General features: G+C 39.8%; 1 protein-coding gene across 1 annotated transcript in view; it reads left to right on the forward strand.

Annotated features, from left to right (window-relative positions):
• The window catches only part of RAD51AP1 (RAD51 associated protein 1), a 44,694-nt gene extending 36,928 nt beyond the window's left edge, over nt 1–7,766 (forward strand). Inside the window, exon 9 of the mRNA XM_014548376.1 lies at nt 7,703–7,766. Within this exon, the coding sequence (XP_014403862.1) occupies nt 7,703–7,743 (41 nt within the window). The 3' untranslated portion in view covers nt 7,744–7,766. The remainder of the gene's footprint in view (nt 1–7,702) is intronic.
• Nucleotides 7,767–12,920: the final 5,154 nt, after the last annotated feature.

The following is a 12,920-nucleotide window of genomic DNA, read 5'->3' on the forward strand; positions in this document are numbered from 1 at the left end:
TGGTATTGTGATTCCTCCAAATTTGTTCTTCTTTCTCAAGATTGCTGTGGCTATTTGGGGTCTTTTTTTGGTTCCATATAAATTTTGGAGTGTTTGTTCTAGACCTGTGAAGTATACCATTGGTTTTTTAATATGGATTGCATTGAATCCATAGATTGTTTTGGATAGTATGGACATTTTAATGATGTTGATTCTACCAATCGATGAATACCATATATTCTTCCACTTGTTTATATCTTCCTCTATCTCTTTTTTACCTCCTTGGTTAAGTTTTTTCCTAAGCATCTTAATTTTTTTGTTGCAATGTTAATGGAATTGCTTTTTTTAGTTTCTCTTTCTGAGCGTTCATTATTGGTGTATAAAAATGCCATAGATTTATGGGGTGTTGATTTTGTATCCTGCTACATTGCCAAATTCACTTATTAAATCTAGTAGTTTTTTGGTGGAGTCTTTAGGGTTTTCTATGTACAATATTATATCATCTGCAAATAATGACAGTTTTACTTCCTTCTTTCCATTTTGGATGCCTTTTTATTTTTTCTTCTTGTTTGATCACTGTGGCCAGAACTTCCAGCACTATGTTGAATAAGAGTGGTGAAAGCAGCCTCCTTGGTTAAGTTTTTTCCTAAGCATCTTAATTTTTTTGTTGCAATGTTAATGGAATTGCTTTTTTTAGTTTCTCTTTCTGAGCGTTCATTATTGGTGTATAAAAATGCCATAGATTTATGGGGTGTTGATTTTGTATCCTGCTACATTGCCAAATTCACTTATTAAATCTAGTAGTTTTTTGGTGGAGTCTTTAGGGTTTTCTATGTACAATATTATATCATCTGCAAATAATGACAGTTTTACTTCCTTCTTTCCATTTTGGATGCCTTTTTATTTTTTCTTCTTGTTTGATCACTGTGGCCAGAACTTCCAGCACTATGTTGAATAAGAGTGGTGAAAGCAGACATTCCTGTGTTGTTCCGGATCTTAGAGGAAATGGTTTTAGTTTTTGCCCATTGAGTATGATGTTGGCTCTAGGTTTGTCATATATGGCCTTTATTATGTTGAGGTATGAACCCTCTATTCCCACTTTGCTAAGAATTTTTATAAAAAAAAAATGATGCAGAATGCTTGTTCTGCATCAATTGATATGATCTTGTGATTTTTGTCTTCCAATTTGTTTATGTGATGTATCACATTTATTGATTTGTGAATACTGTACCAGCCTTTCATTCCCAGAATAAATTCCACTTGGTTATGGTGTATGATTTTTTTTTAACATATATATATTTTTATTTCAGAGAGGAAGGGTGAGGGCGATAGAAACATCAATGATGAGAGAGAATCATTGATTGGCTGCCTCCTGAATTCCTCCCATTAGGGATCAAGCCCACAACCTGGGCATATGCCCTTGACTGAAAATGATGCAGAATGCTTGTTCTGCATCAATTGATATGATCTTGTGATTTTTGTCTTCCAATTTGTTTATGTGATGTATCACATTTATTGATTTGTGAATACTGTACCAGCCTTTCATTCCCAGAATAAATTCCACTTGGTTATGGTGTATGATTTTTTTTTAACATATATATATTTTTATTTCAGAGAGGAAGGGTGAGGGCGATAGAAACATCAATGATGAGAGAGAATCATTGATTGGCTGCCTCCTGAATTCCTCCCATTAGGGATCAAGCCCACAACCTGGGCATATGCCCTTGACTGGAATCGAACCTGGGACCCTTGAGTCTGTAGGCCGATGCTCTATCCACTGAGCCAAACCAGCCAGGGCTATGATCTTTTTACTGTATTGCTGGATTGGATTTGCTAATATTTTGTTGAAGATTTTAGCATCTATGTTCATTAGGGATATTGGCCTGTAATTATCTTTCTTTGTAGGGTCTTTATCTGATTTTGGAATTAGGCTAATGCTAGCCTTGTAAAAAGAGCTTGGAAGTGCTCCTTCCTCTTGGATTTTTTGGAATAGTTTGAGGAGTATAGGTGTTAGTTCTTCTTTGAATGTTTGGTATACCTCCCCTGTGAAGCCTTCCAGGCCAGGGCTTTTGTTTGCTGGGAGTGTTTTGATTACTGTTTCAATTTCATCAGTTGGTATAGGCCTACCTATTCAGGTTTTCTGAATCTTCCTGATTGAGTTTTGAAAGATTGTATTTTTCTAGGAATATGTCCATTTTATCCAGGTTGCCCAGCTTGTTGGAATATAGTTGTTCATAGTATTTTTTTTATGATCCTTTGCATTTCTGTGGAGTCAGTATTACTTCGCCTTTTGTTTCTGATTTTGTTTATCTGGGTCCTCTCTCTTTGTTTCTTGATGAGTCTGGCTAGAGGTTCATCGATCTTGTTTATCTTTTCACAGAACCAGCTCTTGGTTTTATTGATCTTTTTGTATTTTTTTTTTAGTCTCTATGTAATTTATTTCTGCTCTGATCTTTATTATTTCCTTCCTTCTACTTACTCTGGGCTTTTCTTACTGTGTTTTTTTTTTAATTCTTTAAGTTGTAGAGTTAGATAGTTTATTAGAAGTTTTTCTTTCTTTCTTTTTTTTTTTTTTTGAGGTATGCCTGTAGTGCTATGAACTTCCCTCTCAAGACTGCTTTCACTGTGTCCCAGAGATTTTGGGTTGTTTTATGTTCATTTTCATTTGTTTCCAGGAAGTTTTTTATTTCTTTCTTGATCTCTTTGGTAACCCATTCATTGTTTAATAACATACTATTTAGCCTCCATGTGTTTGAATGTGTGAATGTTTTAATTGTAGTTGATTTCTAATTTCATGCCATTGTGATCCTAGAAGATGCTTGATATGATTTCAATCTTCTTGAACTTGTAGAGACTTGTTTTGTGTCCTAACATGTGATCAGTCTTTAAAAATGTCCCATGTGCACTTGAGAAGAATGTATATTATGTAGCTTTGGGGTGAAATGTTCTGTAAATGTTAATTAATTCCATTTGATCTACTTTGTAGTTTAGGATCACTGCTTCCAGTGATGTCAGTGGGGTGTTAAAGTTCTCCACTATGGTTATATTCCTGTCCATCTCTCCCTTAAAGTCCTCCAGAAGTTATTTTTATATATTTGGATGCTCCTGTATTGGGTGCATATATGTTAACCAGAGTTATATTCTCTTGTTGTATTGATCCCTTTAGTATTATGAAGTGGTCGTCATTGTTTCTTGTTATGGTCTCCACTTTGAAGCCTATTTTGTCAGATATGAGTATTGCTATCCTAGCTTTTTTTTTCCATTTGCCTGGAAAAATTTTTTCATCCCTTCACTTTCATTCTGTGTGAGTCTTTTGTTCTGAAGTGAGTTTCTTATAGACAGCATATATAGGGGTCATATTTTCTTATCCATTCAGCTACACTATGCATTTTGATTGGAGCATTTAAGCCATTTACAATTAAGGTTATTATTGATATGTAGTTATTTGTTGCCATTCTTACTCTTGACTAGTTAGTCTTGCTTGTGGGATTTAATCACCTATATGTGGTAGATACATAAAATCTAGAAATTCTAAGGAATTCTTCACAATGACTTGAGTCTGTAATTTCCCTTCCTTGTTTTAGTCCTTTTCAAAAGAGTAATGACAACCTGAAGGGAGTCTCTAGCAATGTGTCAGCCACTCTTCCTTAACATTCCCTTCTCATCTCCATATTGTCAACAACTTGGCTAGAATGCTTGCTTCTCAAACTGGGGGGCCCAGTGCTGGGAGTCAGTGGTATTGGCTGAGCACCAACCCAACATGAATGTGCTGTGACAGCTCAAAAGAGCAAATACTGGTCTAGGTGCATTAATAGAAACACAGTGACCAGATGAGAGATGTAGAAGTCTCACTGCCTGACTTAGCAGTGATTAGAGCATAATCTAGACTAGAAACTTTAGACACGTTAAGAGAGGTCATAAAAAATTAGAAAACAGAGAGGGACAGTCACAATACAGGTTCTCTCTATTATGCTTGAATGTTCAATCATATAAGGAGGGGTTTGAAATGAAACCACAGAATGCCTGGAGATGAGTAAGTGCAAGGGGAGACTAAAAGCCAGTTTTGAATATTCAATTTCCCTTGAGTAGAAGAGTGGGTAGTGTTTTCTTTGTTGCTCTGCAGAGGATAACAAGTGTCAGTGGAGGATATGTTGTTCAATATCATTTCTTCCGACCAACATTTACTGAGCACCAGCCATATGTCAGTTAACAGCTGGGTGCAAATGGGGTGCCTGAAAAACAGTGAGATCTGTCACAGAAATATTTAAGTGGAGACCCATTGATTGCCATGGATACTCTAATCTAAAGAGGATTCCTGCCCAGGGTGGGAAAATGGGCGAGATGGCCTCTAAAACCTCTTCCAACTTTTAAAGTCTGTAAGTCTGTGGACCATGAAGAGTTTCCAGGAGAAATGCAGAGGGGCCAAGGAGTTCTCTTAGGCACATGAGAGTAACATAAATACATTCAGTACATTATCTCCTGTTCATAAAAATGCAAAGGGAATCCCTGCATGTCCTAAGTGGCCACAATTTCTGCCCCAAAGGCAGCCCTCCCTCCACCCCCAGCATAAAGATCAAGCTACTGACAACTGCACTAGAAATACTGAAATCATAGCAGGTAAATCTCAAAAAAGATATTTCCTTCAGGGGCATTGGCACTTGGTATACAAAAGATAATTCATTACATATAAAATACTGTGCACATAGTAACACTGGCACCAATGTTTATGGGTCTGTTTTCCCCACCAGACTTTGAACTGAAAGCAATAATTCTGTTTTATTTATCGTTGAATCCCCCATGCTTAGCACAGTATCTGGCATGTATTTGATGGTCTGAAATTTTTTTGATGAATTGATGTAAACTATTTTAGATTTCTCTCTCTTCAGCAAATATGTACCAAGAGCTTTCAATAAATTAGCCATTGTCCTCAACCCTATGAAAAATATAAAAATAAAATACAAGGTCACCATTCGTATTCCCAAGAAACTCATGATGAAAATATATACACTTGAGAAAATTAACACTAAAGCTGCTGACCAAGTGACAAAAATGGTCCCCACAGACCAAAGTGTTGAAATCTAGAGAGGAGATTGGTATAGGCTGTACAGATTGGTAGGGAAACTCTCTGATCTTTGTGTAAAACAATAGGAGGACTTTTTAAATTTTAGTTTCCATTCCCAAAGTCATATTCACTCTAGCTCTGAGCTGAATTTATTCGTTATCTTTAATCCTTCACATAACACATAAACAAGTTATAAAACATATTTTAATTCCTTTCCTGCATAACTCAGCATGTATTTTGAGGATAAAAGTGACATTTGTGAAGCTTTGAGTGTGGGTTAAGTGTAATGGGTTAAGTGGAAGCTGGATTGAATGTATTAAGAAAGGCACAGAATTCTTTGATAACCAAAGAATAATCCAAAGGAGGGAAGTCATGGAATAAATCACAACAGAACTCACCCCTCCCCCACCCCCAATCTGGCAGTATTTAATAGAGTTAGAATCAAAGAAGCTTAGAACTGGAAGGGAAATTAGAGGTCATCTAGTCTAGCTTCATCATTTTATAGATGGGGACACTGAATATAGAGAAGACAAGTGACTTGCTCAAAATCTATCTGGGACAGCACTGAGACTAGACTCCAATTCCTTGCATTTTCTTTGGGTTTCAGGTTCTCTTCACCTTCGGAGCTCCCAAAACTGAACAGAAGGAAGAGCTCCACTTGCTTGGAAAGAGACACATTGGCATTTATTTTCTACTACTTCCCTGGGAAGTAGATGGAGGGAGCATCTGATACAGAGCCTTGGCAGGAGAAATTGTATTCATTCTTTCCCAGTGTTGGGATTTTACAAACGCCAGCCTGAATTGATAGCCAAACTTCTACCAGTTCTGTCTCCAAAATTATTCCCAGGTTCATTCCTCCACTCTGTCTTCACTGCCATTGCCCCGTGGAGGCCCTCATCATCTCTCGCTCAGGGTGGCTTTCTACCTGAGCTCTCCCAACCATGCTCCATGGGATTGTCAGGGAGATGGTCCTAAAATACAAAGCTAGTATTGTCACCCCTAGAATAGCCACATAGGCCCCAATGGACTATATGACATTTTACAATCTAACTCCTTCTCTGGCCCTCCACCAGCAATGTCCAGCAACTCAAAGTTTCTGGAAAAGGCAATGTTCTTTTATACTTTTGTGCTTTGCACAGTTTCATCCATCTGCCCTTGACTTTGTGCCTGTCCTGTTTATTCTTCAAGGACAGTTCTATTCTATGCAGTCAGGTGTGAAGACTTCCTCAACATTCCCAACAGAGTTAGTCACCCTGAAGTGCGCTGTTAACTCTTTGCCCAGACCTCTGTTAGTGTGTTGGTCTCCAACACCCTAACAGCCTGTCTCCAGGGGTCTCCCTCCTGGAGAATGAGCTCTCCTTAAGGGCAGAGGCCATGTCAGGTGTACCAGGAGAATTGTTTCAGCAAATGTTTGTAGAAAGGAACGAAGGGGAGGGAGAGGTAAAACCATGGTCATTTGCAGAGAATCAACTATTACTTTTGCTTGCCTCTGCGTAGGATTTTTTTCGTGTGTGTGTGTGTGTGTGTTAAAATTAATGTTCCCACTCACCTTCCCCAACCCCACTCCTCACTAAATGTTTTACAGTTTATTTTTTTTAGATCCTTCAATATACCTGATAAAGACATGCAAATATCTTGTTTTTTTCTTCAGTAAATATGGAATCATATTATCCATATTTTTCTGTCTTTACTCAATATATTATGGACATACATAAAGATTTACCTCATTTTTAAAATGACTATATCATTTACCATAATACATATGTGCCATATTTTTAAACTTCTCATATATAGACAAGTAATTTTTGATTTTTCAACATTATGCTCAATGTTGCTCTGACATCTTCAATTCTTTGAATAACTTCAAAATTGTGATTCTGTCACTATGTATTATAGTATCTGCAAGAACTAATAGAAGTATCTGCAGAAGCTGTGATAGCATTTGCATTGATTCCTGTTCTGTCCCTATTTTATGTATTCCTAATTCCCTTGATTCTTTCTAGTATTAGGGGCTGAAAAGGGACTTCCAGGAGACCGGAGTTTCACAGTGGCCCGCTAATGGAGCAGGAATATGTCAGTGGCATGAGAGCCCTTTAAGATACTATCTTCCTTTTACATATATCACCACTAGATTCCATACGCTTATGTGAGTTATTTTTTCATCTTGCAGTGAGGTCTTTATTTGTAGAACTGTGCTCTGAACGAAGAAGGTGCAAAAGTGGCCAAAAGAGATCCAGGGACAGCATTTCTACCAATTATTTATCTTTTCTTTTTCTATAGGCATTAAACTACCAAGTAACCATTAATATATCTATATTTTAGAACAAGAGGTATTTGTGGCAAAAGAATGGCTTACTTTGCAGTTAACTAGGGGAAATGGGTCTTTTCTCTTGGTGTCCTAGCTGCTCACACCTCAGTAAGTCATCTTCCTCCCCTGGCTCCTATCACCCTCTCCCTGAGCACAGGACTAATGCTAAGATGTCCCTGCTCCGCAGTCACCAGAAGGGAAACAAAAGGAGCAGGGGAGACTCAGCCACTGCTTTTAGGCCTGCCACCTTTTTTCCTCCAAGCCTGCCCCGTGTTCTTTGCATCTCTGCATGTGGGGCCATTACTTACAGTTTGCTCCTACTGCCAATTGATTTTTTTACTCTCCCTCTACAGGACTAAAATGGATGCAAAAAAGCCAAGCAAAGGCAGTTTGAAATCCTTCCCAATATTGAAAACAAAAAAGAAACCAAATGTCACCTTTGTAAAGGTAAGGATCCTGGAATTTCATTTGGGGAAGAGAAAGGTACCATCATGAAGACTTGGGGGCCCAGAACCCAGTGGTGATTGTTGTGCCTCAAGAATTTGCAGAGGGGGGAAACTGAGATTCAAGTGAAGTTAACTAGTCATGACCATAAACCAGTGAATGGCGGGCAAAATTTAAACACATATAGTCTTTTTATTTCTTTTACTTAAAAAAAAATTTTTTTATTGATTAAGGTATTACAATTGTGTCTTTATCCGCCCCCCCCATTGTCCCCTCATCCCCCCAGTCCTGCCCTCACCCTCACCCCCTGTTGTCTGTGTCCATCGCTTATGCTTATATACATGCATACAAGTCCTTTGGTTGATCTCTCCCCCTTACCCCCACCCTCCCCTACTTTCCCTCTGAGGTTTGAGCATCTGATCGATGCTTCTCTGTCTCTAGATCTGTTTTTGTTCATCGGTTTATGTTGTTCATTATAATCCACAAATGAGTGAGATCATGTGATATTTATCTTTCTCTGACTGACTTATTTCACTTAGCATAATGCTCTCCAGTTCCATCCATGCTGTTGCAAATGGTAGGAGTTTCTTCCTTTTTACTGCGGCATAGTATTCCATTGTGTAGATGTGCCAAAGTTTTTAATCCACTCATCTGCTTTTTTTCTTTAATTAGTATCTTTTTTATGTATTGGAGTGACACTGGTTAATAACATTCTATAATTTTCAGGTGTACAAGATTATAATTTGATATCTGTGTGCCCTAATGCATGCTCACCACTCGAAGTCTTTTTCTTCCATTACTATATGTTTGAACCCCTTTACCCACTTTGCCCTCCCTCTACTCCACTTCCCCTCTGGTAATCACCATTCTGTTGTCTGTATCAATGAGTTTGATTTTGTTTGTTTTGCTAGTTTGCTTTATATTGCACATATGAGTGAAATTGTATGGTTCATGTCCTTCACTGTCTAACTTATTTTACTTAGCACAATAATCTCAAGATTTATTCACGTTATTGCAAATGGCAATATCTCATATTGTATGGCTGTGTAAGATTCCATTGTAGAAATGTACCACATCTTCTTTATCCAATCATTAGTCCATGGACACTTAGGTTGTTTCCCTTGTATTGGCAATTGTAAATAATGCTGCAATGAACATAGTGGTGTACATATTTTAATGAATAAATGTTTACTTTTCAGGTAAAAATTCAAGGTGGCATTGCTAGATCATATGGTAACTCTACTCCTAATTTTTTGAGGAGACTACATACTGTTTTCTATAGTAACTGCACTAATTTGCATTTCCACTAATTCTTTGCATCTGTGCATTTGGGGGCCATTACTTACATTTTGCTCCTACTGCCAATTGATTTTTTTACTCTCCCTCTACAGGACTAAAATGGATGCAAAAAAGCCAAGCAAAGGCAGTTTGAAATCCTTCCCAATATTGAAAACAAAAAAGAAACCAAATGTCACCTTTATAAAGGTAAGGATCCTGGAATTTCATTTTGGGAAGAGAATGGTATCATCACGAAGACTTGGGGACCCAGAACCCATATTCTTAACCACTCTATTCCATGCCTTTTTGCTGAGTAATGTCAACTCTGGTAAATGTTGTTGTATACAATTCCATAATATATTTATATTAATCTTAAGGAAAGTAAATTCTGTTGCAGTTAGAGTGACAGAAATTGTAAAATTGAAATTAAAAATCACACTGAAGATAAATTCATTTATGTTGTATTTTATGATAGCTACTGGCAAATTGATAATATCACTTAAGATACCATTTCAACTTACAATTATTATCTTTACATTGGTAATTATTCTGATGGGCCCTAAACAAATGTCTTTCCACCATCTGTTTATTTTCTCCCAATGGACTTATCATCCAATGAATTGAATAGGCTAAGTAAGGAAATGCAAACAAGTCAATAACTTTCCTCAGAACATAAAAGCTAGAGTTTCAGTGGACAGTTATATTAACGAGAATTAAAAGAATGAATTACAACCCCTTCACCTAAAACAATAGTGAAGCTGAGTGAACTATGGATCTCAACATATCAACTGCCCCAAGCAGGTGTTGAAATCTTTTTTGATATTTAAATAAATTAATAATTTATATTTATTTCATGATATTTAATATGTTATAAATATGTTTATAATAATTAAATAGTTCTATATGAGTCTTGGTAGTATTTCAGCTAAGGGAATTTATTAAATGTGATTGTTTAATAATTGATTTCACCTGGCTTTAAGACAACAAGTCTTAATATAGTATTCAATAATATATGATTACTAATATTTGTAATAGTAACATATGATTATATTAATATAACTAGAGGCCCAGTGCACAAAATTTGTGCACTTGGGGGGGGTCCCTCATGCCAGCCTGTGCCCTCTCACAGTCTGAGACCCCTCGGGGGATGACCACCTGCTGGCTTAGGCCCGCTCCCCGGGGGATTGGGCCTAAGCTGGCAGTCATACATCCCTCTGGCAGCCTGGGAGTCCTCGGGGGATGTCCACTTGCCAGCGGGGAGCAGTCCTAAGCTGCAGTCAGACATCCTTAGTGCTGCTGAGGAGGCGGGAGAGGCTCCCACCACCACCGCTGTACTGGCAGCCATCAGCCTGGCTTGTGGCTGAGCAGAGCTCCCCCTGTGGGAGCGCACTGACCACCAGGGGGCAGCTCCTGCATTGAGCGTCTGCCCCCTGGTGGTCAGTGTGTGTCATAGTGACCAGTCATTCCCAGTCTTTCTGCTGTTAGAGTCAATTTGCATATTACCCTTTTATTATATAGGATAGAGGCCTGGTGCATGGGTGGGGGCCGGCTGGTTTGCCCTGAAGGGTGTCCCAGATCAGGGTGGGGGTCCTGCTGGGGTGCCTGGCCATCCTGGGTGAGGGGTGGAGGGCTGTTTTCAGACTTGCAACACCCCCTTCAGGGTGGGGGTCCCTGCTGGGGTGCCTGGCCAGCCTGGGTGAGGGGCTGATGGCTGTTTGCAGGCTGGCCACGACCCCCAGCCACCCAAGCTCCCAGTGGAGGCTGGCTGGAAGCAGGTATCTGGGATTTATTTATCTTCTATAATTGAAACTTTGTTGCCTTGAGTGGACGCCACAGCCGGCCAGGGCAGGTGCGAAGCTTGGCTTCCTCCATCACCAGGGCAACCAAGCCTCCTGCTTGCTCCAGCTCCATGGCTGCTGGCCGCCATCTTGGTTGGGTTAATTTGCATATAGTCGCTCTGATTGGCTGGTGAGCATGGCTTGGGGCATAGCAGAGGTGTGGTCAATTTGCATGTTTCTCTTTTATTAGATTAGATAATATACAGTAAATAGTAGTATACAATTTTTTAAAAAATGAACCCTTCCACTTATCTAAAACATGGTAAAATATTAAAGATCTTTCTACCACAGAGAGTCCTTTGTGTTTGATGTCTACAGAGAGTCTCCATCCTTGCTTAGCTGTCAAGGGTCATAGAACTCTCATAGTGGTTCTTGGTTACACAGGCTCTCTCTGCCCTTCAGGAAAACTCTTTCATGCTAGAGTGTAGGGAACACACCCTCCTCAGGAGCTCAGTTGTCTCAGCTGGTCAGTTGGAGGAGTTTTTACTCTTCTGTACCTCTATTCAAAGAGCACAGTGTTGCCTTGCAGTCAGCTTCTGGGACTGGAGGAGCAAGCAGAACTGCAGGGTCTCAGGTTCGACCATCCCAGGAGAAGAACCTGGGAGAGGCTTGGGGGAGGGAGCTCTGTTAAGTTAGGATGTTACTTTACAATTCCCCTGACAATTGCTGAGTAAGTGATACACAGTATATCTGAAGGCATGCTTAAGACACATTTCCTATTTTCAGCACTGGAAGATTAGGTACTTGTGTTATTTCTCTTCTATCCTATCCTTTAAATCATTCCATTGCTGAATACCATTTTTTTTTTCTACCACATGGGGACAGATGTCTACGTAAACACCAGCTATGAGACCCTGGTTAGGTTATTAAGTCTCTGTTTGCTGGTTGTGAAACTGGAATAGTTTTTCCTACTTCTCCTGATTGCAGTGGGATTAAATGAAATAAGAGAACCTGGGCTTGCTGCCAGGCAGATACTGAAAGTCCAATAAATATTGACTGCATCTACCTTCCCCACTTCTCTCCCTTTAACAGAAAGTAGTTTCCTGTAGGTGACCTACTTATTAGTGAGTCTCCCACAGTAGAAGAAGGTATCTGAGGGCCATTCATTCAGGCTCATTTGTGTATCTCATTACTACTCCACTAGTGGCCTGGTGCACTAAATTCATGCACAGTGAGGGGGGGGGGGGGTCCCTCAGCCTGGCCTGCACCCTCTCCAATTTCGGACCCCTCAGGGGATGTCCGACTGCTGGTCCCACAAGGATCGGGCCTAAACTGGCAGTTGGACATCCCTCTCGCAATCCGGTACTGCTGGCTCCTAACTGTTCAACTACCTGCCTGCCTGATCACCCCTAACCACTCTGTCTGCTGGCCTGCTCTCTCCCAACTGTCCCCTCTCGCTGGCCTTCTTGCCCCCAACTGCCCCCCCTGCAGGCCTGCCTGCCCCCAACTGCCCCCCCTGCTTGCCTGCTTGCCCCCAACTGCCTCCCTGCCAGCCTGATCATCCCCAACTGCCCCCCATTGCCGGCCTGCTCACCCCCAACTGCCCTCCCCTCCTGGCCTGATCATCCCTAACTGCCTCTGCCTTGGCCCCACCACCATGGCTTTGTCCAGAAGGTCTTCCGGTCTAATTAGCATATTAGCCTTTTATTAGTATAGATAGGAAGAACAAATAAACAAACAGTCTGGCCATTTGGTGTTGCACAGGAACCGAATTCACAGTCAATTCTAACTGAAGAGAGAGCAAAAAGCAAGGATTCCAACCCAGTTTTGTCTAGGTTTTCAGTGTGCTACACTATTAATTATGGTAAAGAATTTACCTTTTAAATGCAAGTGGACCATTACCTTTTAATGGTCACAGAACTAAGAATTAAAACATTTAAACTATAACCACAAGCAGCCAATCTACAATTGGTGACTCAATAAAAAAAGGTCATACAAGGTGGGGCAAAAGTAGATTTACAGCTATTCATATGGAAAGTAAGACAATAATAAGTAATTGTACAAGAATAAA

This window comes from Myotis brandtii, unplaced genomic scaffold, assembly GCF_000412655.1.
Source record: "Myotis brandtii unplaced genomic scaffold, ASM41265v1 scaffold504, whole genome shotgun sequence".
Classification (NCBI taxonomy): Eukaryota; Metazoa; Chordata; class Mammalia; order Chiroptera; family Vespertilionidae; genus Myotis; species Myotis brandtii.